General features: G+C 43.1%; 1 protein-coding gene across 1 annotated transcript in view; it reads right to left on the bottom strand.

Annotated features, from left to right (window-relative positions):
- NALCN (sodium leak channel, non-selective) overlaps nucleotides 1-24,752 on the bottom strand; it is a 1,129,711-nt gene that overhangs the window by 178,828 nt on the left and 926,131 nt on the right. Inside the window, exon 31 of the mRNA XM_033948885.1 lies at nucleotides 22,721-22,814. Within this exon, the coding sequence (XP_033804776.1) occupies nucleotides 22,721-22,814 (94 nt within the window). The remainder of the gene's footprint in view (nucleotides 1-22,720; nucleotides 22,815-24,752) is intronic.

Genomic DNA, 24,752 nt, shown 5'->3' with positions numbered 1-24,752 from the left:
GCTTGGGAGGGCTTCAATGGCTGGGAGGGTGTAGATGGACTTGAGTGAGCTTTGACAGAGACTTTAGTAGTTGGAACCTAAGAACAGTACTGGGCAAAGCTTTGGATTCTTGCCCAGAAATAGCTATGAAGAAGAAGAAGAAGACAAAGAAACCAACAAATTTTTAGACTGAATCAGGTTGGGCAAACTAGATGGACCATTCGAGTCTTATCTGCCGTTATCTACTATGTTACTATGTTACCAAACCATTAAACAACAAAGAAAAAAAAGGGGCATGCCGCAGAATATCTATAAACCACATTTGAATTCATTTTAATACGGTGTGTGTTAAGAGTTTCCTGGTGAATTAGCACTCGCACTGAAACCCTCTCTGTATTCTTATTCCAAGTAAAACACTTTTAAACCCATGGTAACCAAATGGGAAGTTTTCTTTTCAGCCCAATAAGGTATTACAATACCTAAGAGTTACATGACTATAGCCCGAGTTACTATACCTTTCCTAGATTAGGCCTGTTCAAATAAGGACACAGATAGTTAATTTTTCTCAAATTGAGGAACAACATTCAAGCAATATTAGAGATGTGTGATTCCATATCTGATATAGAGTGTAAAGTAAGACTTAAATTGCATACTTTCTTTAACTAGGAGCCATTACTCCATTTAACATTTAAAGGCCACGAATAACTGTATAAGAAATATTGTATCTTAAAATCTGAGAAGGCAAAAGGCTTGTATGTATTAAGATAGGGAAGGTCAACCTAGGTCCTCAAAGGCTACAACCCAGTTGGATTTTAGGATCTCCATATTGAATATGCTTGAGATCTATTTGCATACAATGGAGGCAGTGCATGAAAATAGATCTCATATGTATTCACTGGGAAAATTCTGAAAACCTAACTGGGTTGTGGCCCTCAAAGACTAAGGTTGCCTACCCCTATATTAAGATGACCTATTCAAAATCCAAATATCTCCTTTATATTAAAAACATGAGGCCTGATATCCAGCCAGCTGTGATCACCACCACTGGTGTTGAACCCAGAAATACAATGCCAGGCCATGTCCTGGTTCCAGCACGGAATTTCCAGGTATGGGGAGCCAGATAAAACATAGCCGGTTAAGCACAATATTCGTCACATCACTGGCTATGAAGAACTGATAATAATAGGACCATATTTTATGCAGCCCTATTTATGTAGCTAACTTACTCTTCTTTTACTAAGCGATATTAGAGGTTTCTACCACGGTCCAAAGCAGCGATGCTCATAGAATTCCTATCAACTTTGGAGCAGCGTTGGAGCATTTAATGCCTCAGGCTGTGGTAGAAACCTCTACTATGGCTTACTAAAGGGTCCTTTTACTAAGGCACGCTAACCGATTTAGTGCATGCTAACCGATTTAGCGTGCACTAAATCCGTCATCACGTGCCAAATCAGTTAGCGCACCTTAGTAAAAGGACCCCTAAAAGAAGGCCTTAATTTTTAAGTACTAAAAAATTTGGTACAGTCATATAATTATGAAAAAATCATAGAAAGGAACATTTGTGATGATGTCATGACGCCCAGCTCCTTTTCTTTTTAAACGAGCTGAGCGCGCCTCTCAGCCCCACGGCCATCTTAAAGAGCGTTAGTGCCATGATTGAAGTTTATGAAGTGTTTTGGAGAGAGCAACGCTGAACTAATTGTAGTGAATCTATTCCCCTGAAGTAGCCCTGGGAAGGTGAAACAGAAGTTCTTTCTGTCGGGAACGGGAAAACCAGGTACGAGTTCCACTATTTGAGACATTAGATGAGAAACATATGCCTAAGTGGAAGCCCTCCTAAAAGATAAGTTTTGCTATTTCCTTCACAAGCATTACATGAGTTAATTTGAAATGAATTTCACATCTGTAGCTGTAGCCATTTCAGTTTGCTTTATACAGATTTGATCACTGATATACACAATATATTTAATGGAAGAAGATTTGTGTGAAAACTATTTATGAAAGACTGAGTGTAAGAAACTTTCTATATATATGTACAGTTTTTTTTTTTTTTTTGGACCAGTGATGAAATGTGAGGCTTAGGGCACACTATAGTCCCGACCAAACGTGGATGAGGCCCGTTTTTCTCCGTCTTTTTTTACTCACTCTTATTATTTGGCTTCTATGTTTATGGATCTCTGATTAAGTGTGAGTGTGGTCATTCTGTTAAACCAACATACAGTATATGTTCCTTTCTTTGATTTTGTCTTAATTTTTAAGTACCAAATATTGGCACTTAACTGATTAAGTGCTGACTCCATCCCTGAAATGCCTCCAAAATAGCATGAGCGCAAACTGGGCATTTTCAGTGTCACTATCTTGTTAAGTGCCACTGAAAATGCATAGTTAATCTCAAACAGGCAATTTAAACAGCCAGGAATCTCTCCTGGCTGCCTAAATCATTTCAAGGCCAATTTTCAGGCCAAAGAAGGAAGAATGGCTATGTCTCACAGTCTGTAGTGAACCCAGAAATTCAATGCTGGGGCTGTATTCGGTGAGTGACATTGAATTTCTATATTCACTGGCTGAAAGGCTAGGTCATAGCGGCCAAAGACAGACCTTCTATTTAGCCAATGAATATTGGTACTGACTTGCTATGTTATGTGACATAGCCATTGACCAGGCTAGTTGCTGATGGGGATATTCAGTGGGAGATAGCCAGCTCTCCCCCTTGATTAGCCAGCTTAGCACTATTTAGCCAGCAAAGAGCCATTCCTGGCTGGCCAAATAGCACTGAATCTTGGTTTGAATATTGGATCCATAAGAACATAAGAGTTGCCTTACTGGGTCAGATAAAAGTTTCAAGTTTATTATAAATTTGATTGATCGCTTATTTAAAATTCTAAGCAATGAACATATCAGTAAAATTACAAAATTAAGGGGGCAACAAAACAAACAGAGAACTAAACCTTACAAAACATATTGAAGACTAACTTTACAAACATAATAAAACACGAGGAAAGGATGGGAAAAGAAATACAAATTGATTGATAGAAGAGAAGACAATTATGGTAAAAAACAATAGGAAGGGAAAGAACAATAATAATAATAATAACAGTTTATATACCGCAGGACCGTGAAGTTCTATGCGGTTTACAATGATTAGAAAGGTGCTACAAATAGAGTAGAACTTACATAGTTGAAGAATAGTGGCTAGCAGTTTAAGGGAACAGTTGTGATGGGGGGATTGAGGTGGGAGACTGTGATGGGAGAGATTGTGCAGATTCGCTACCTAGGTATTTCAAGAACAGGTATGTCTTTAGGTGTTTCCTAAATTCACCATAGTTATTTGCGTTTATAATTAGTTTTTTCAAGTCTTTGCCCCATAATGCCACCTGGTAAGAGAGAAGATGTTGATGGTGTCTTTTAAATTTACATCCTCTAACCGGTGGGGAGATGAACTTCAGGTGCATACCTCTCTTGTGTCTATTGGTTGAGAAGTGGAAGAGGTCATTTATATATTGAGGGGCTAAACCGGTTAGTACCTTAAAACAAAAACATCCCAGCTTGAACTTCGCACGTGTCTCCATTGGCAGCCAGTGCAGGAGTCGGTAGGAAGGGGTTATGTGATCTGACTTCTTCAACCCAAGGATCAATCTGACCGCTGCATTCTGCACCAGTTGTAGTCTCTACATGTTCTTCTGGGAGATTGCTAGATGGGCGATGTTACAATAATCGAGATGGCTCAGTATTAGGGATTGTATGAAAATTCTGAATGATGAAGCGTTAAAGTTTGCTCTAATAGACCTAAGCTTCCAGAGAGTAAAAAAACCCTTTCTGACTAGGGAGCTCACTTGGTCTTTCATGGTTAAGCCTTGGTCCAGTATTATCCCCAGAACCTTCATTGTAGGTTGAATAGGGTAGTTGAGTTTGTTGATGCACAGTGGTGTTGTGGTGACAAGTGGGTGTAATGAGCTCACAAAGAATTTAGTTTTTTCTGGATTGAGCTTCAGTCTGAATTCTGTTGTCCATTGTTCCATCAAGTTTAGTACTTCTGTAGCCATGGGGGTAGCTTCAGAGAGAGAAGTGGTGGACGGGATAATGATTGTAAAGTCGTATGCGTAACTGAATAATTTTATACCTCGCTGGGCCATCTGTGTACCTAGTGATGACATGTAAACATGGAAGAGCAGTGGGGATAGTGGTGACTCCTGTGTAACGCCAGATGGGTTTCTCCAGGTATTAGAGAGGCTGTAATTGAAACGTACTTGGTAGGTGCGGGACATAAGGAAACCTTGGAACCAGTTTAGAATTTCGCCTCTGATGCCAATTGCATCTAAGCATTGTAACATTTTCTCGTGATCGACTAAGTCAAAGGCTGAACTCATGTCAAATTGCATGATCAGGGCGTTATTGCCCTTGCTGAATAGGGAGCGTAAGTAATCCAGGATCGCTGCGATCACTGTTTCGGTGCTAAACAAGAGGTCTGAAGCCAGATTGGGCTTCATGTAAAAGAGAGAACTGATCAAGGTATTCCATCAATTGGGTATGTACCAGACCTTCCATGATTTTTACAAAGAGTGGGATGGATGCTACTGGCCTATAGTTGGCTACCAATGCTAAGGATTGTTTACAATTTTTTGGAATTGGGGTAATTATAATGTGACCGTTATTAGTTGGAAATTTTCCAGTTTTAAAATTATCGGTCAGATAGTTCCACAATGTTAGTTTAAAGTTTAATGGGGCTGCTTTCATAATGTCAGGGGGACAGGGATCAAGAATGCAGTGTGATTTCGTGTACTTGCTATATAGTTTGATGTAATTATTCCATTCTAGATCTTGAAAGGAATTCCAAATCATACTCACTGGTATTTAATTTTCTTGTATGTTGGCTATTTGTTGTGCACATATGTTTGTCGACAGTTGTTTCTTAGGTTTATAATTTTTGAATTAAAATGTTAAGCTAGATCGTTTGTTGAAGATGGCTTAGTATTATGCATGGATTGAGTGTGGCATGTGGTGTCAAATAAATTTGTAACCAAGTTGAACAGTTCTTTTGTGTTGATTCCTTTAGAACTGTTATTGGATGTATTAATTTTGGATGAATGGAATGCTTTTTGTTTTTCTTTTATCAATAGCTTGTAGCTCTTTACGTTGCATCTCCAATTGTTTTGGTCTGATATTTTTCCCGTTTTTTTCCAGGTCCTTTCTAGTCGTCTAACTAATTGTTTCATTTTTAATAGTTTAGAGTCAAACCATTTACTATATTTATTTGAGCAGTTTTTACTATTTCGTTTAGGGGCAATTTTATCTAGAATGGATGTACTTGTATTCATCCAATGATCCCAAAAATCATCCCCTTCTCCTATTTCCTTTCGTAATTTGTAATGTGCCCAGTATTCCTCTGGGTTATTATGTCCCCTTGTAAGATGTTCTTTTTTTATCTTTAGGTGTGTTTTAGATTTTAGATGATTCCAGATTAAGTTAAAATTGTAAGTAAAATGATCGGACCAAATATCATGACACCAGGTACTGTCGGATAGAGAGATGGAAGGATCTAGGATTTCCTTTGTGGACATCGCTACCACATCTAACTGATGGCCTTTTTCATGTGTTTGTGTGGGTAAAGGGAGACTGTAGTTGAGTGAAGATAGGAAGTTTTTAAAGTCTTTCGCGTCTGGGTTGTCCTCGTCCTCTAAATGTAGGTTTATGTCTCCTGCTATAATATTATATGAAGGCGTAATTGAATTATGTAGAACAAATTCGTAGAAGTCCTCTCTGGCATTTGGCCAACTTTTCAGTGGGATACAAAATAGAATACAAGAGAGGGATTCTTCTAGTTCCTTGTTACTAATTTTGCATGCTAGTATTTCTAACTAGTTGGTTATTTTAGAGTCTAGTAAGTCAAGTTCGAATTCTTCCTTAAGAATGACTGCTAATCCTCCCCCTCTTCTATTCTCGTGATTTAGCATGTAGATTTTAAAGTTATCTGGAAGAAGGTCATTTAATATTGGATCCTCTTCAGACAGTAGCCATGTTTCCGTTAGAAAGAGACAGGCTATTTGCCTGCTGATGATCCAATCTTTGATTAAGAAAGCTTTGTTCCTTACTGATCTAGTGTTGAGGTAAGCGCAGGGAATGGAAGTGGATGTGATGGTCTGGAGAGTGTGGTGGTTCTGATAGGTTTCACTTCCCTTATCCTTTTTTTAAGGGTGCGATGTTGTCTTCCGTTGTTTGTGATTACTTTAATTTGATTTACTTTTTCTTCCTGTTGGTTAATTAGACGTCTAATGGGTGCATCAGGGTGATATACAGAATGAAGTTGTGAATGGAGTGAGTTAACGTCTTTAATATTATTGCTTATTAAATAGATCAATAGAATCAATAGGAGTTTCATGTTTGCAGATTATTGTGATTCTTTCCTGTAACAATTGCTCTATTGGTTTCCCTGTTACTTGTTAGGTTTAGTTGAGTTTTGTTAGGTTTGGTTCAAGGCCGTGGGAGGGGTGGGGATGTCGGGAGGCGGAGCTGGACTTCCACCCCGACCTGGTCTGTCTCCCCAGCCGCGGGACGCTGAAAATCCGTTAGGGCAGCTCCCAATGGCAATGGAGCTGCCCTGAAGAAGAAAGAATTGGGTTTGAAGCCGCGGGGGGCGTCGGGAGGTGGAGCTGGACTCCCACACTGCCCCGGTCTGTCTCCCCTGCCACGGGATGTTGAAAATCTGTTGGGGCAGCTCCCGATTGCAGTGGAGCTGTCCTGAAGAAGAAAGAATTGGGTTTGAAGCAGCGGGGGCGTCGGGAGGTGGAGCTGGACTCCCACACCGACCCGGTCTGTCTCCCCTGCCGCAGGACGCTGAAAATCCGTTGAAGAAGTTATGGGACTGGAATGAAACTCCTAGTCAGGTTTTCTAATTATTAAATGCATCTTTAAAAAGAAAGCTTTTTAGTTTGCTCTTAAATTTATCCAAATTGTTTTCTTCCCTTAAATAAATAGGGAGGGAATTCCATGTTTGAGGAGCTGTAACAGAAAAGATGAAATGCTGCCGTGTGTTAATAATTTTAAGTGAGGGAATAACTAGTAAATGTTGATCATTGGACCTCTGGTTGAGGTATAGAGAATCAATGATTTGTAAATGAAAGCCGGAGTTTTGTATAGCAAAGATTTGAAGGTAAGCAGATTTAATTTATACATTATACGGTGTGTGACTGGGAGCCAGTGCGCGTTCTTAAGAAGGGGAATCACATGATCAAATTTCTTAGCTTTCATTATAAGTTTGATTGATGCCAGTATCCTATTTCTAAAAGTGGCAAATTCAGGTCACAAGTACTTGGCAGAATCCCCCCAAATTGCAAACTTCTATGCTACTACTTACCTCAGGTGTAAGCAGTGGTTTTCCCCAGGTATACCTCTGGGAATTTGTCCAAACCTTTTTTAAATCCACCTACACTTGTATCACTAGCTCGGGCAATGAATTCCAGGGTTTAACTTTGTGTTAAATGAAATACTATGTTTTCTTATTTGGTTTAAATGTACTGCTAAGTAATTTCATGGAGTATCCCCCTAGTCTCTGTACTTTTGGAACAAGTAAACAATAAAGTCACCTTTACCATTCCACTCCACATAGGATTTTATAGAACTCTATCATGTATCTCCCCTCAGCTGTCTCTTAAGATGACAAGCACTAGTAAAAGGCTTGGGAAAAGAGCCAAGCTCCTGTCTACTGACTGGCCCAGCAGGGGCATCTTATTTCTGTCCCATTTCTGAGGTCATTCTCTGCTGCTTTAGTCTTGTTTTCTTGCCAGGCTGTGCATTTGGTTCCTCTTTTTGTCTTGCTTTCTGATGTCTCAGGATTCCAGCAGGTCCAGTCCTGGATTTCAGACAACCCTATCCTAGTATATTATGGTACCTGAATAACCAATTTCAATGATTGGGATTGGGAACTACAAATACCACACTGTTTTGGGATGTAAATTCAAAACCACACTGGCCAACAAGTCTCCCTCGTAGAACTTGGCAACTTGGCAGCTCTGTTCCAGCTTCTTGCCAAGTTCTTTATTTTCAGTTTGCCATGTTTTGTTGGATGTGCTTCTTGGAAATACATCTAGTATCTGGCCCTTCTGTCTCCTCATTTCCATCCAGTGTCTGGGCCTTCTCTCTCCCCACTTCCATCCAGTGTCTGCCTTCTTTCTCCCCCATGTCATTCAGGGTCTGTCCCCTCTTCCCATTCAGCATTTACATAATAAATGACAGCATTTGTCCAGTTGTCCACTCCATCCAGTGTCTGTTTCCTATATCCAGAGTTTGCCCCCTTTCTCCACCCTAACCTCCAACGTCTACCCCTTCGCACCCCACCTCCCACCCAACACCCCACCTCCAATCTACAGAATCTACCCCCTCTCTTTCTCCCATTTGGCACCCCAATTGCTGCTGCTGTTTCAGACCAACAACAATGGTGGTAGCAGCAAAAACAAAGAACAGGAGATCGCGGGCCACAATGTTCAAACTCACAGCCACACGCCACCCCCCCCCCCCCCCAACATCATTTCCTGTACCAGGGCATGGAGCTGACAGCTATAACCATGAACTGTGTGGCTCTTCAATTTTCTTTTCTTTAAATGTCGCCACTGCTGAGATAGCGGCAGATTATTGGGTGGGAGATCTTGGATTTTTGGGAGTGCCATGGAACCTTTGTTGGCTTTTAGGGGTGCTTTCAGGAACCTTCTCAGCATTTCCCTTAAAATTCAGTGGCACTCAAGAAGCATTAGCAGAACTGCCAAATTACTCAGTTCCAAAAGGGAGATTTTAGGCTACTACTTATTTTCTGACAAGCCTATCCTGATATGTTATGGGACCTGAAGCATGGATTTTAATGGATAGAATCAGGTACAATCAATCCCAAACTGCTTTGGGACTATACATTCAAAAGTGTGAATAGCAAAGTGGCAGTCCTATATTAACAAGATTCCTTATAAAATGTTTCCACTGGTTCATGAGAGATTGTAGAGGTTCTAACAGATGAGGTCCACATGGGCATCATTTATCTACTCCTTACAGGAACAACCTTATTGCTGAGTTACTTCCCTGATGGATGAAAAGAGCTCACTTCTGTGCAATCTGGAAGGCTGTGGGACTGCCATGATCTTAGATGTAGGATGCTCTTATATTCTTCATAGATTCCTAAATATGTACATAGCTATAAGCTATGCTTTGAAACCTAGACTCCAACCCCTAGATTTCCATTTTTCCAGTCCATGTTGTTCCTTTTGTTCAATGTTTCCTGCTTCCAAGATTCCTGGCATTTCTGTGCATGGATACAGCTACATTTGTTTTGGTGCAATTGGGCTGAGAGCAAAGCACTGATAAAGGACAGCATCTGTGAGCACATCGAAAAAAATGGGCTGATGAAAGCGAGCCAACATGGATTCTGCAAGGGAAGATCGAGCCAAACAAACTTACTGCACTTCTTCGAGGGGGTAAACAGCCATTTGGACAAAGGGGAACCTGTAGACATCATCTACCTTGACTTCCAAAAGGCCTTTGACAAGGTACCCCATGAGCGGTTACTTAGGAAGCTGTGGAACCACGGGGTGGAAGGGGACGTACACAGATGGGTCAAACACTGGTTGGCAGGCAGGAGACAGAGGGTTGGAGTGAAGGGTCACTACTCGGGCTGGAGAAAAGTCACGAGTGGAGTTCCGCAGGGGTCTGTACTTGGACCGCTGCTGTTCAATGTATTTATTAATGACCTAGAAACGGGGACGAAATGTGAAGTTATAAAATTTGCGGATGACACTAAACTCTGTAGAAGAGTCAGAACTAAGGAAGAGTGTGAGGCCCTACAAAGAGACCTAAGCAAACTGGAGGAGTGGGCAAATAAATGGCAGATGAAATTCAATGTAGGGAAATGCAAGGTCATGCATATAGGGAGAAAGAACCCGATGTTCAGCTACCAAATGGGGGGATTAGTATTAGAGGGAAGTAACCTTGAAAGAGATTTGGGTGTACTGGTGGATACAACAATGAAGTCAACGGCGCAATGCGCAGCAGCCGCGAAGAAGGCGAACAGAATGTTGGGTATTATTAAAAATGGTATTACGACCAGAACGAAAGAAGTCATCCTGCCGTTGTATCGGGCAATGGTGCGCCCGCACCTGGAGTACTGTGTTCAGTATTGGTCACCGCATCTTAAGAAGGATATGGCAATACTTGAGAGGGTCCAGAGGAGAGCGACACGAATGATTAAGGGCATGGAAAACCTTTCATACACTGAAAGATTGGAGAAGCTGGAGCTCTTCTCCCTGGAAAAGCGGAGACTCAGAGGAGACATGATAGAGACCTACAAGATCATGAAGGGCATAGAGAAAGTGGAGAGAGCCAGATTCTTCAAACTTTCAAAACATAAAAGAACAAGAGGGCATTCGGAAAAATTAGAAGGGGATAGATTCAAAACAAATGCTAGGAAGTTTTTCTTTACTCAGCGGGTGGTGGACACCTGGAATGCGCTTCCAGAGGATGTAATAGGGCAGAGTACAGTACTGGGGTTTAAGAAAGGATTGGACAATTTCCTGTTGGAAAAGGGGATAGAGGGGTATAGATAGAGGATTATTACGCAGGTTCTGGACCTGTTGGGCCGCCGCGTGAGCGGACTGCTGGGCACGATGGACCTCAGGTCTGACCCAGCAGAGGCATTGCTTATGTGCTTATGTGCTCCTCTCTCAATACTATTCTACCAATAGCCTCAATAAGTGCTGAAGGAAGAAGGAAAACTGTAAACACAGATCTTTAGCATGATCCACACACTGGCTTTGCAATGAAAGCAGTCTACAATGAACTTTGTCCTGGACTTTGGCTTCCTGGACCAAGAGATGCTGAGCAGAGATGGCGTCCGTCTATCAAAGAAGGGGAGAAGCGTCTTCAGCAGCAGACTGGTTAACCTACTGAAGAAGGCTTTAAACTAGAATCACTGGGGCTGAGTGATCAAAGCTCCCAAGTAAGTATAAGCCCTCAGATAAATAAACATAAGCATTGCCAAACTGGGACAGACCAGAGGTCCATCAAGCCTAGCATCCTTTTTCCAACAGTGGCCAATCTAGGTCACAAGTACCTGTACAGATTTCAAAAGAGTAAAATAGATTTTATGCTGCCTATCCTAGAAATAAGCAGTGCATTTTTCCATCTTAATAATAGCTTATGGACTTTTCTTTTAAGAAGCAACATCAAGCGAAAAATTGAGAAGTTTTTAAACTAGGAAGAAAGGGAAAGCCGACAGTCGATGGTTCGGGAAACGGTATACCCAGAGAATACTGTGCAGGAAGACTCACCGTATCATAGGCAAGGCAGAAATCCTGACGGATTGAAAGGAACCCAAGAGGGAAGGAAATGCAAGAAAGTAACAGCCACAAACTCAAGTGTATGTACACGAACGCAGAGCCTAAAGAATAAGATGGGGGAATTGGAAGTTTGGGCACAAAAAGATAACCTTGACATCATCGGCATCATGGAAACATGGTGAAACGAGGAAAATGTCTGGAATACTGTGCAACTGGGATACAAGATATACTGCAGAAACAGAGTGGGTCAAAAAGGTGAGGAATTGAGGGAACTGAGTCTACCAGAGAGAACACGCCAGAAATGAAAAATAAGGTAGAGTCTCTATGGGCCAAAATTCCGGGAACAAATGGAAAAAAACAAAGATTGGCATCTACTACTGACCCCCAGAGCAGTCCAAGGAAACTGATGGAGAAATGACGGACAAGATTAAACACAACTGCAAGGGAGGCAGCGTAGTTATCATGGGCGACTTCAATTATCCGGGGATAGACTGGAACCTAGGTACCTCTGGCTGCGGTAGGGAGACAAAGTTCCTGGATGTTGTAGGTGATTGCTTCCTGGAACAACTTGTCAAGAAAAATAAGAGAGGAAATGCAATTCTGGACTTAATTCTAAATGGACTATGAGGACTGGCGCAAAGTGTAGAAGTAGAAAGGGACGCTGGGAAGCAGTGATCACAATATGATCCGCTTCAACCTGGACACAGGGGCAAAACATCGATCCAGAACGACGGCCATGGCACTGAACTTCCAAAAAGGGAATTACTAAGGGATGAGACTCATGGTGGGGAAGAAGATTAAGAAAAGGATAAGCACTGTAAAAACACTAGAGCAAGCAAGCCCTTTTTAAGGACACAGTCACTGAGACACAAAATCTATATATACCGCGTATCAACAAGGGATCCAAGAAGAAAAAGAACAAGGAAATGGCGTGGCTCACTGTAACAGTGAAAGAAGCGATCAGAGACAAGAAAACTTCATTTAAGGAATTGGAAAGGTAAAAAACAGATGAAAACTGGAAAAAGCACAAACATCAGAGCAGGTGCCATAAGGCGGTAAGGGGGGGGGGCAAAAGAGACTATGAGGAAAAAATAGCCAAGGAGGCAAAAAACTTCAAGCCGTTCTTTCGATATATTAAGGGGAAACGACCCGCGAAGGAAGCGGAGGGGCCGTTGGATGACCATGGAATAAAGGGAGTGCTAAAGGAGGACAAAGCCACTGCTGACAAAGTAAACACATTTTTGGCATCTATATTTACCGAAGAGGATATACACAACATACCAGAAGCCGACAGGCTATACACAGGAAATGAAGACTGGAAACTGACTGGGATGACGGTCAGTCTAGAAGAGGTTTGCAGGCAGATTGATAGGCTTAAAAACGATAAATCCCCTGGACTGGACGGCATCCATCCGAGAGTAATCAAAGAACTGAAAGGGGTTATAGCTGAACTGCTTTAACTAATAACCAATCTGTCGATCAAATCAGGAAGGATTCCGGAAGACTGAAAAGTGGTGAATGTTACGCCGATCTTCAAGAAAGGTTCGAGGGGAGATCCGGAAAACTACAGACCGGTGAGTCTGACCTCGGTACCGGGAAAAATGGTAGAGGCGCATCATTGACCATCTTGATGGACACAATCTGGTGAGGACCAGCCAGCATGGCTGCAGCGAAGGAAGATCTTGCTTGACGAACTTACTGCACTTCTTCGAGGGAATTAACAGGCAGATAGACAAGGGTGACCCAATCGCCATTGTATATCTGGATTTTCAGAAGGCGTTCGACAAGGTCCCTCATAAACGACTACTTTGAAAAATGGTGAGCCATCGGATTGAGGGTGAAATACTCACATGGATTAAAAACTAGTTGACGGATAGGAAACAGAGAGTGGGGGTAAATGGACAATACTCAGACTGGAAAAGCATCACGAGTGGAGTACTGCAGGATTCGGTGCTTGGACCCGTGTTCTTCAACATATTTATAAACGACCTGGAAATTGGTACGACGAGTGAGTTGATCAAATTTGCAGACGATACGAAGCTATTCAGAGTAGTGAAGACACAGAAGGATTGCGAGGATCTGCAACGTGACATAAACACGCTCAAGAAATGGGCTGCGACATGGCAAATGAGGTTTAACGTGGATAATTGTAAGGTGATGCATGTCGGTAACAAAAATCTTATACACAAATACAGGATGTCCGGTGCAGTACTCGGAGAGACCCCCCAGGAAAGGGACTTGGGAGTACTGGTCGACAAGTGGATGAAGCCGTCTGCGCAATGTGCGGCGATGGCAAAAAGAGCGAACAGAATGCTAGGAATGATTAAGAAGGGGATCATGAACAGATCGGAGAAGGTTATCATGCCACTGTGAAGGGCCATGGTACACCCCCACCTGGAATACTGCATCCAGCACTGGTCACCGTACATGAAGAAGGACACGATACTACTAGAAAGGGTCCAGAGAAGAGTGACTAAAATAGTTAAGGGCTGGAGGAGTTGCCGTACAGCGAAAGATTAGAGAAACCGGGCCTCTTCTCCCTCAAACAGAGGAGATTGAGAGGGGACATGATCGAAACATTCAAGGTGAGAGATTAGAGAAACTGGGCCTCTTCTCCCTGAAAAGAAGAGACTGAGGGGGGAACATGATCGAAACATTCAAGATAATGAAGGGAATAGACTTAGTAGACAAAGACAGGTTGTTCACACTCTCCAAGGTAGGGAGAACGAGAGGGTACTCTCTAAAGTTAAAAGGGGATAGATTCTGTACAAACGTAAGGAAGTTCTTCTTCACCCAGAGAGTGGTGGAAAACTAGAGCGCTCTTCCGGAGGCTGTTATAGGGGAAAACACCCTCCAGGGATTCAAGACAAAGTTAGACAAGTTCATAGAAACATAGAAACATAGAAATAGACGGCAGATAAGGGCCACGGCCCATCCAGTCTGCCCACCTCAATGACCCTCCCCTACCTTTCTCTGTGAAGAGAACCCACATGTCGATCCCATTTTGTCTTAAAATCGGGCACGCTGCTGGCCTCAATCACCTGAAGTGGAAGGCTATTCCAGCGATCCACCACTCTCTCGGTGAAAAAGTACTTTCTGGTGTCACCATGCAGCTTACCTCCCCTGAGTTTCCATGGATGCCCTCTTGTAGCCGTGGGACCTTTGAAAAAGAAGATATCTTCTTCCACCTCGATAAGGCCCGTGAGATATTTGAACGTCTCGATCATGTCTCCCCTCTCTCTGCGTTCCTCGAGAGAGTATAGCCGCAACCTATCCAGCCGTTCCTCGTACGGGAGGTCCTTGAGTCCTGAGACCATCCGGGTGGCCATTCGCTGGACCGACTCCAGTCTCAGCACATCTTTGCGGTAATGAGGCCTCCAGAATTGCACACAGTATTCCAGATGGGGTCTCACCATGGATCTATACAATGGCATAATGACTTCAGGCTTATGATTGACGAAACCCCTACGTATACACCCTATGATTTGTCTAGCCTTAGATGAAGCCTGTTCCACTTGATTGGCAGTCTTCATATCTTCACTGATGATCACCCCTAAGTCCCGTTCTGCTACAGTCCTTGCTAGGATCTCGCCATTAAGGGTGTAAGTTTTGCATGGATTTTGGCTGCCAAGGTGCATGACTTTGCATTTTTTGGCATTGAAACCTAGTTGCCAGATCCTAGACCAGCGCTCCAATAGGAGTAGGTCGTGCTTCATATTGTCGGACATTGAGTTTTTGACCGTTGCACTCCTTTCTACTACATTGCATAGTTTGGCATCATCTGCGAATAACGTTATTTTACCTCGAAGCCCTTCTGCCAAGTCTCTTATAAAGATATTGAACAGGATCGGGCCCAAGACCGAGCCCTGCGGCACTCCACTGATCACCTCCGTCATTTCAGAGGGGGTGCCATTCACCACCACCCGCTGACGCCTGCCTCCAAGCCAGTTCTCAACCCATTTTGTCAAAGTGTCACCCAATCCTATAGAACTCATTTTGCTCAACAGCCTGCGATGTGGTACGCTATCGAAAGCTTTGCTGAAGTCTAAGTACACAATGTCCAGGGGCTCCCCAACATCCAGCTTCCTCGTCACCCAGTCAAAGAAGCTGATCAGGTTGGATTGGCAGGATCTCCCCATAGTAAATCCATGTTGACGGGGATCCCGTAGATTCTCCTCGTCCAGGATCGTATCCAATTGACGTTTGATTAGAGTTTCCATCAGCTTGCTCACTATTGATGTGAGACTCACCGGTCTATAGTTTGCAGCCTCCATTCTGCAACCTTTTTTGTGGAGTGGGATGACGTTAGCCGTTTTCCAGTCCAACGGGACTATACCCGTACTAAGGGAGAGATTGAAAAGCGCGGACAGTGGTTCCGCCAAGACATCACTTAACTTCCTGAGCACCCTGGGGTGTAAGTTGTCTGGCCCCATCGCTTTGTTAACCTTGAGTTTAGACAGCTCACAGTAGACACTGCCTGGCGTAAACTCGAAGCTACTAAATGGGTCTACTGGACTATCCCTTGTCTGTAGCAGAGGGCCAGATCCCGGCTCCTCGCGGGTGAAGACAGAACAGAAGTATTCGTTTAAAAGTACAGCCTTTTCCGAGTCCGCTTCTATATAGTTCCCGTCTGGTTTCCTGAGGCGTACTATCCCGCCTGTGTTTCTGTTTCTGTCGCTAATATACCTGTAAAAGGATTTATCGCCCTTCTTGATGTTCTTCGCTAACGTCTCCTCGTTTCGGAATTTGGCCTCTCTAACTGCTGTTTTGACGGCTCTTGCCTTGGCCAGGTAGTCTTCTCTCGAGTCCTGATTCCCTGATTGTTTGTAATAAATGAACGCCCTTTTCTTCTCTTTTATGAGGCCCGAGATCTCCGCAGAGAACCACTGTGGCCTATTGTTCCTTCGCCGTTTACTTACTGATTTTATATATCGGTTGGTTGCCTCCTGTATGGTATCTTTCAGAGCTGACCACATTTCTTCTACGTTATCTGTTACCGCTTGGTTTTGTAGCGCTTGATGGATGAATTCCCCCATGCCCTCGAAGTTGGCGTCCTTGAAGCTTAGGACCTTGGTCAATGTGTTAGATTTGGCGAACCCCTTTTTGAGATTGAACCATACCATATTATGGTCACTGGAGGCCAACGCTTCGCCCACTGAGACCTCTGTGACACTTTCGCCATTGGTAAGTAACAGATCCAGTATTGCCTGCTCCCTTGTTGGCTCCAGTACCAGTTGTTTCAGTCTTGCTCCCTTCATAGAGTTCAATAGCCTCCTGCTGCTGCTGGATGCAGAGGAAAGTGTGTTCCAATCCACATCAGGCATATTGAAGTCACCTAACAGTACTGTATCCCCTCGCAAGGTGATATTCTCTATGTCTCCGATCAATTCCATATCCAGGTCCTCCTGTTGTCTTGGGGGTCTGTATATTACGCCTAGATACAGGCATTTGTCTTTCCCCCTGGCCAAATTTACCCAAAGGGATTCCCCTGTGTACCTGACATCTGCAATTCTGGTTACTTTAATGTCATCTTTAGTATATAGTGCTACACCTCCTCCCATCTTGCCCTCCCTGTCACGGCGAAGTAAATTGTAGCCTGGTATGACCATGTCCCATCCGTGGGAGTCCGTGAGCCAGGTCTCAGATATCACCACCACATCCAGGTCAGCGTTCCTCATTTCAGTCTCTAATTCTAGGATCTTGTTGCCCAAACTGTGGGCGTTGACGTACATGGCTTTCCATGGCGCATGTTCGCTTTTAGTGCTAGTTTTAATGTGAGCATCTACCCCAGTTCCTGCTGAATCAGAACTTACGCTGGTAAGGCTAGACTCAGTTAGGGCACTGGTCTTTGACCTGAGGGCCACCGTGTGAGTGGACTGCTGGGCACGATGGACCACTGGTCTGACCCAGCAGCAGCAATTCTTATGCTTTTATGTTCTTAAATTATCCAAACCTTTTCTAAACCCTTCTAAGCTAACTGCTTTTACCACATTCTCTGGTAAAGAATTCCAAAATTTAATTATACATTGAGTGAAAAATTTTACTGCTTAGTCACTTCTCTACGAGCTTCCTAGTCCTAGTGTTTTTGGAAAGGGCAAACAAGTGATTCATATCTATCTGTTCAACTTCACTCAGTATTTTGAAGATCTCTATCATATCTTCCTTAGATGAATCTTCTTCCAAGCAGAAGAGCCCTAACCACTTTAGCCTTTCCACATAGTGAAGTTGTCCCATCCCCTTTATTTTTTTTGTCACCTAAGCGGCGGCTGAAAATCACACACTGGCATCCTATATAGAATTGCGTCTGTCTATAATTGCTGCGATCAGCTCAGCGGCTGCTGCTGGGAAACAACACCCCTGTGAACATCCCCAGTAGGAGAGATGCTTACTCCCTCCTGCTGCCACCTCCAAAACACCCAGAAGGAGGGATGCCCAATCCATCCTGCCGGCACCCCCATGAATCATGACCCCCCCCCCACTGACGCCCTCACCCCCAAAGCCCACTTGAGATCCCATTCTGGGATACACTGGGAGTGGCTTAAGACTACAATTGGCCCAGGTGCCTAAGGCCTCTCCTATGGGCGGGGTCTTAGCTACCTTCATCAGTCAGGGCCTTAAGCCCCTCTCCGAAGTATCCCAGGGAGTAGGCATCCCTCTGCCCAGCCTTGCAGAAAAAGGAAGGATTTGGGGGTGAGGGTATGGGAGAGTTATGTGTTTGGGAGTGCTGGCAGGAGGGAGTGGGCATCCCTCCTGCCGGGGATGTTGGGGGGGTGCCCTCCTGCCGGCTGACTTGCGGTGGGGTTCTGGTTTCCTTGCCATGGCTGCTCAGCTGATCGCAGCAGAGAGATTTCCTTGCCATGATTAGTTTAGCGGCCAGAATTTCAATGGCCTACATTTCAGGCATCTATCATGGCCCTATGAAGACGCCTTAGGCCACTTCCAGGCAAAACCATGCCCACACTCAGCCTTGGATGAGCTTAAGTGGCCCTAGGTGCCTCCCTGCACCTGCGACAGACACCTACAGTGTAGGCAGCCTGCCTTGGTTTTATTTTTTAGAAAATGTGTGTTACAATTGGCTGGTTAGACAGTGGTAGGACGTCTAGCGCTGCGTACAATTGCTGTTTATAGAATTTGCCCCAATATGTTTGTTCTGCAAGTTGTTGACCTTTTTCCTACACCCACTTTGTCACTCTCCTCTGTCACTTCTGGGTGGCACTGGACAAGTGCTCTGATTCCTATTATTTGCTAGTTTTTAGGGATGTCTGGGCATAGTGGTGGCTAGTGGAGCAGGCAAATGGCAGACATCTGAACAGTGCTTCCTGGGTCCTTGTTTTCCTCCTTCACAAAGAACTACATGTGCTGTCAGACTACACCACATGTTGTGGTGACAGTATGTGAGGGCTAGTGTTTGGATAAATGAAGTGAGATATGCCCTTGTGAGTGCTACTGGATTACATGTGCCCCATGCATATGTGATATTCTCTTTCTGTCTCTTTCCCAGCCCCAATCCTGTTCTACTTCGAGTGTGTGTTACTTATATTTCTCTGACTCATCTGCCAATCAAATCTATGTGTGCCAATTTTTTGCATGGTTTCAGTTTCTGGCACATCAATTTCCCCTGGCACATCTATTTCCCTTATATATCCTATCTAATGTTTCTTCTTTTCAGCTTTGCCTACCTTACCAACTTATCTCTCTGGGGAATAATGCTTACCTATTGAATCAACTCCTTTGACTTGCCCAGGCTCTCTTTATTTTGACATGGTCCCTCCTTGTTACTGTATATGAACCTATTTCATTAAAAGTACACCCCACCTTCATGCCCTTTATAGCAGTGTTTCTCAACCTGCAGTATGCGTACTCTAGGGGGTACATGGACTGCCTGTTGGGGGTATGTGGGCTGACCGCTGAATCCTCCCTGCCACCCCCCGCTCCATTTAATTACCCCCGTTGCTGCTGCAATTTCAGGAAGGGAAGGATCAGGCGTGTGCAGCGATTGTACGTCGCTGGCACACAAGCCTTCCTCCGACGTCTGGACCAGCCAATTGCTGCTTGTCTGGACTGGACCTTCTCTCCGACGTCAGAATTGACATCAGGGAGAAGGCTTGTGGGCCAGCGGTGTGCAATTGCTGCACGCGCTTAGCCCTTCCCTTCCTGGAGTTGCGGCAGCAGTAGGAGGTAATTAAATGAAGTGAGTGGGTGGCGGTGTTGGACCGGGGGGAGGAGGAATCGGCAGAGGGTCAGCTTGATGGCAGGCAGGCTTTGGGGCAGTTTCCAGGGCGGGAGGAAGGGGGCACTAACTTGGGACATAGGAAGGAGGGAGGGGGCATTAACTTGGGACATAGGAAGGAGGGAGGGAGGAAATAGAAAGGGACAATTGTTTGGTCTGAGTGTGTGAGTGTGAGGGAAAGAGATGGTGCACATGGGGAAAGGAAGAGGAAAATTGGGCAAAGAGAGGAGTAAGGCAGCGATACATGGGGAATAAAAGGATGAGAGGGAGAAATGTTGGATATGGTGGTGGAAAGGGAACAGAGGTATAGATTGAAGGGGATGCAAGGGGAGGAATGTTGGGCATAGTGATGGAGGGAGAGATGTGGCATGGTGTTGGAGAGTGGTGATAGAAGGAGAAATGGGCAGTGGTGAAAATTGATCTGGGGATAAGAGAGGAAGAAAAGTTGGACTCATGGAGGGACAGAGAGAGATGTTGGTTGGGGAATGGAATGAGGACTGGAGGCGAGGAAGCATGTAGGAGAAAGAAAGAAAGGATGCACAGTCAGAAGGAAGTGCAACCTGAGACTCATGAAATCATCAGACAACAAAGGTAGGAGAAATGATTTTATTTTCAATTTAGTGATCAAAATATGTCAGTTTTGAGAATTTATATCTGCTGTCTATATTTTGCACTATATTTGTCTATTTTTCTATAGTTGTTACTGAGGTGACATTGCATATTTTAGTCATCTGCCTTGATATCTTTGAAACCTCCCTGAATATAAATGATAATTAACATTTTCTCTGTGAACAGTATGGTTTGTATTTTTTAAAATTTTGTGGTTACCATTATGTATTAATTCTTAAGATTATATTGTGTGTATATGAAAAATGGATGGAAGAAATTGCATTGTAATTAGTATTATTATTATGGGGGTGGAGTTAGGGGCTGAGTTTGGGCAGGGGCACTTAGTTGGTATTTGTTAGGCTTAGGGGGTACTTGGCTTGAAAAGTTTGAGAAACACTGCTTTATAACACACAGACATACTTTGTGATGCTACCATTTAGGCATATATTCTATTTAATTGAGCTTCTTTATATTGTAGAATTATGGGGCTAACAGAACCCACTAGAAAAAAAGAGAGTGGCAATAATTGGTGTGACAAAAGAGACAGGCAGCAGTGATCGGAATGTTAAATGGTAAAACTACAAAGGGGGAAAAGAGAACAAAGAGCATGGGCATCTGTTGCTTCAGTGGAGCTGTGCACTCAGTCCTTCTCCCAGTCACATTGAAATTTACAGAAAAGGAGAGAAAGATTTGTTTTTAGAAACACTGGCTTTTCCATCAAATTTAATGTTACATGTAAATGATGTGGACTTACAGTATCCCCTGTACCTGACATTTCTAATGTAATAAGAATGCTAAAGTATTGGAAAATTGTCAGACATAATATCAGAATATGTTTTCAGGTGTTTTATCACACTCATTATTACCTCTAATTTTAATCTACACTTTACTCAGATGGTTGTTTTAAGTTATGATATGTGATTTCATATAGAGAAAAGCAGAATGGAATTGTCCAGATCAGAATGATGTGCACTAAGAAAGTGTCCTCCAATTCATCTGATGGCATGAAGATCTTTATTCCTCCAATGATACAATGGTACATTCAATGACTCAATGACTCGACTCGACATGTACATGTTTTGGCCCACAGGCCTGCCTCAGGAGTCTTAGAAGTCACAAATAATGGTATTCAAAATGTATTGCAATCCAGAGAGAGTTAACCAAAATAAAAAAAAAGCGTGTCATATCTCTGTTGATGCGAATACTGCCAACTGTCAAAGTACATTACGTCACTGTTTCATTTCATATAGAGAGCCAGACGGAGTCCAGCAAATCAAGGCCCATGAGAACAAAACCAAGGGAAGAGAAGTGGGACTGGACAATGATCCTTTCTACTTGCACTCCAAAGCCAATGAGCCAAACTTCAGCCAAGGAAAATCATATGTCAGTTTATGCATTTCACAAAACATCACTTTTTATGAACAGCAGTCATTCTTTCAGTACTCCTGATGCAGGCGTGTCTTCACGCCAAAACACAGTACTGTGTTAGGTTTGGATTGATTGCTTTTGGATGCCAATAAATTGACATACAATTTTTTGGGCTGAAGTTTGGTTCATTGGCTTTGGAGTGCAAGTTGAAGGTTCATTGTCCAGTCCCACTTCTCTTCCCTATGTAATTTCATAAACCTTTCTTCCCATTTACATTTGTTTCCCCTTCTTTCATAGCCACTATAGAGGGTTTTGGCTCTTGGGCTTCTAGAATGCTCTTTTATTAAAATTATGATGAATGCAGATATGTTAGGGCATAGCAAATTATTTCATTTGGTTTGGGGCCCGTTGCCATCCTTTCTTAATTCAACATAGTTGTCTTGGTTTAAATTTTTTGTTTATTTTTATACATGTCCAGGACAGGGAGGATGGGAGGGGGGATATCTTTTTGGATTATTTCTTGATTAAATTGATGGACGGGAGGGATATTTATCTTCTGCATTGTTATTAGTGGAATTTAAGTGCTTATTTTGTTATTTGTGTCTGTATAATTTTTGGCACTTTGTATTAGCTTTGAAAATCAATAAAGATTAAAAAATATATAGGGATGCAAAATATATATATATATTGTATCCTTATATCCATCAACACTTTATCACACATTCATTTCATACGAGTTAAATATCACTTCATTCACTTGGCACTATACTCATCTTCTCACACTTTCTTTATGTGTGTAAAACTCATAAATATTTTCATAAGACCCCTGATGAAGGCAAACATGTTTGTCGAAACACAGACTGTGTAGGGTCCTTCGCTCCAGTTCATCCATCAAGGTCTACTATATTGCTACAATGTTTGTCTATGATTTTCTACATTTGAATTTATACTTCACAATCATCAGCTATACTGGGACTAACTATTGGCTATATTGACATAGCATGTTTCATGTTCTAGAGCCTGTGCTTCCTTTTGGTTTTTAGCTGCTCTTATTGTATATATACATTATCATTGTGTGCATTGTTTATTATTTTAGGTATTTTGTTATTTATATTTTACATGTATTTTTTATCTAATAAACCTGGAACTTGCTGGTTCAGCTACTCCACTGTTTTAGTTTCTCTTGAATACCAGATTTTGTTTATAATATCAAAATAACTCATACCTGGACGAGGTGGTAGATGAAGGGGTTGTGCTATCTTCAGCCTGCTTTTAAGATCCTCCCATCTTCTTTGATCTACAGTCAACAAAGCTGTACCCTTAAAGAAAGCATAAAAACTTTCAGAGAACATTTGGAACAACTTTGATACAATAGAATAGAAAACAAGAGTTTGTCTTAGAACCTAAAATAAATCTATGTTAAGAACATCCCTAAATGATATACTATCTTAAATGAGCAACTATATTGCAATATATGTTTTCATTAAAATTTGATAAATCGCCTATCCAAATCCTAAGCGATGTTCAAGGAATAAAAGGGAATTAACAAATAATAAAAAACTCACAAACACATTAACACAAATTAAAAAACAATTTACAAGATCTGAGAAGAAAGGGGGAAGAAATACATTTTTATAATAGGACAGGAAGACACTTAAGGAAAACCCCCCAAATTGATGGGGAATAGAAATGAAAAATTTGAAAGAAAAGCTAGCAAACCTGTCTATTAATTAAGGTAAATTGAAGGCGTGGAGGGGTATAATCAAAAGAAATGTCTAATTCCGTTTTGGGCCTAAGTCGCAAGTCACCCAAAATCGGACAAAAGTCGGACATGGGAAAAGGTCCATTTTCGAAAAGTACGTCCAACATTTTTTTTTTAATCATCTAAACTGTCCAGATCACTAAGTCGTCCATCTTTATACCCCATTTTCGTCCATAAATTCGTCCAAGTCACAAACGCCTAGAAAAAGACCTTTTGGGTGCGGGAGGGGCCAGGAAAGTGATGGACTGGACACCCAAACATGGCACCAGAGTAGTGGGGTACCTTACAGGGCACTGCTGCAAACTTCACGAAAAGGGTCCAACATAAACATCTCACTACAGCTCCCTTATAGGTCATGGTGAGCCCCCAAAACACACCCAGAATCTATTAGACCTGTAGCCATAAGGGCTATTGAGGTGGTAGATAGGTGGGTCTAGTACAGGGGTAGGCAGTTCCAGTCCTCGAGAGCCAGAGCCAGGTCAGGTTTTCAGGATATCCACAATAAATATGCATGAGATAGATTTGCATCTCAAGGAGGCAGTGCATGCAAATGCATCTCATACATATTCACTGTGGATATCCTGAAAACCTGACCTGGCTCTCGAGGACTGGAATTGCTTACCCCTGTACTAGACCCACCTATATACCACCCCAATAGCCCTTATGGCTGCAGGAGCCACTTATATGGCAGTACAAAAGGGTTAGAGTTTTTTTAGGGGGGTGCTTATGGTCCTGGGTCCTCCTCTCCATGGTTCACTAAACCACCACAAGACCACTTAAGCCACCTCTATGCAGCTCTACTAGGCTTTCCTATGCCAGGCTGCCAGGTGCTGATGTTCTGGAGGCATACCTTTGCTAGATGTTGGGAGCTAGAGGGAAGCACAGTCCAAGGCCTGCCTGTGGAAAATGACAGGCCTTTACCTCCCTGGTGAACCAAGTAATGCATTCAGGATCTTAGGCTCCTACCTCTGTATACCATGTGATGTAAAGGGAGGGGCCTAGGGTCTGAAGTCTGAGCAAATCAGGACCTTAGGCCCCTCCCCATGCATCACATGGGATACAGGAGTAGAGGTGTTGATTGGGGGAGCATCCGGTGGCAGGAGGGAGTGGGAATCCATCTTGCCTTTTTGGGGGGAAAAAGGGGGGAGGGGAGGGGATGGTGGGGGGGGTAGAGGCATGGGGGTCCAGGACCACCGGGGGACATGGCACAGGGATATTCGGCCAGGCAGGAGGGAGTAGGCATTTCTCCTGCCATTTTCACTGCTGTAGGGGGGTCACTTTGCCGGTTCATAGGGGGGATAGTTGGGGAGGGCAATCAGTGCGGGGGTGGGGCTTTTTTCTTTTTCTTAATGGGGCATATTGAGTGTGTGTAACACACATGCAACATCTGTGTCATAAAAAAAAAAGAAGCCTTAACAGCAGTGACAGGAGTTTGCTTCCCCATTTACTGCTGTTAGGGCTCTGCGCATGTGTCAACCACTCAGTGAGCGACTGA

Source organism: Geotrypetes seraphini, chromosome 6 (genome assembly GCF_902459505.1).
Source record: "Geotrypetes seraphini chromosome 6, aGeoSer1.1, whole genome shotgun sequence".
NCBI classification, from domain to species: domain Eukaryota; kingdom Metazoa; phylum Chordata; class Amphibia; order Gymnophiona; family Dermophiidae; genus Geotrypetes; species Geotrypetes seraphini.
This window is presented reverse-complemented; position numbering and strand designations above follow the sequence as displayed.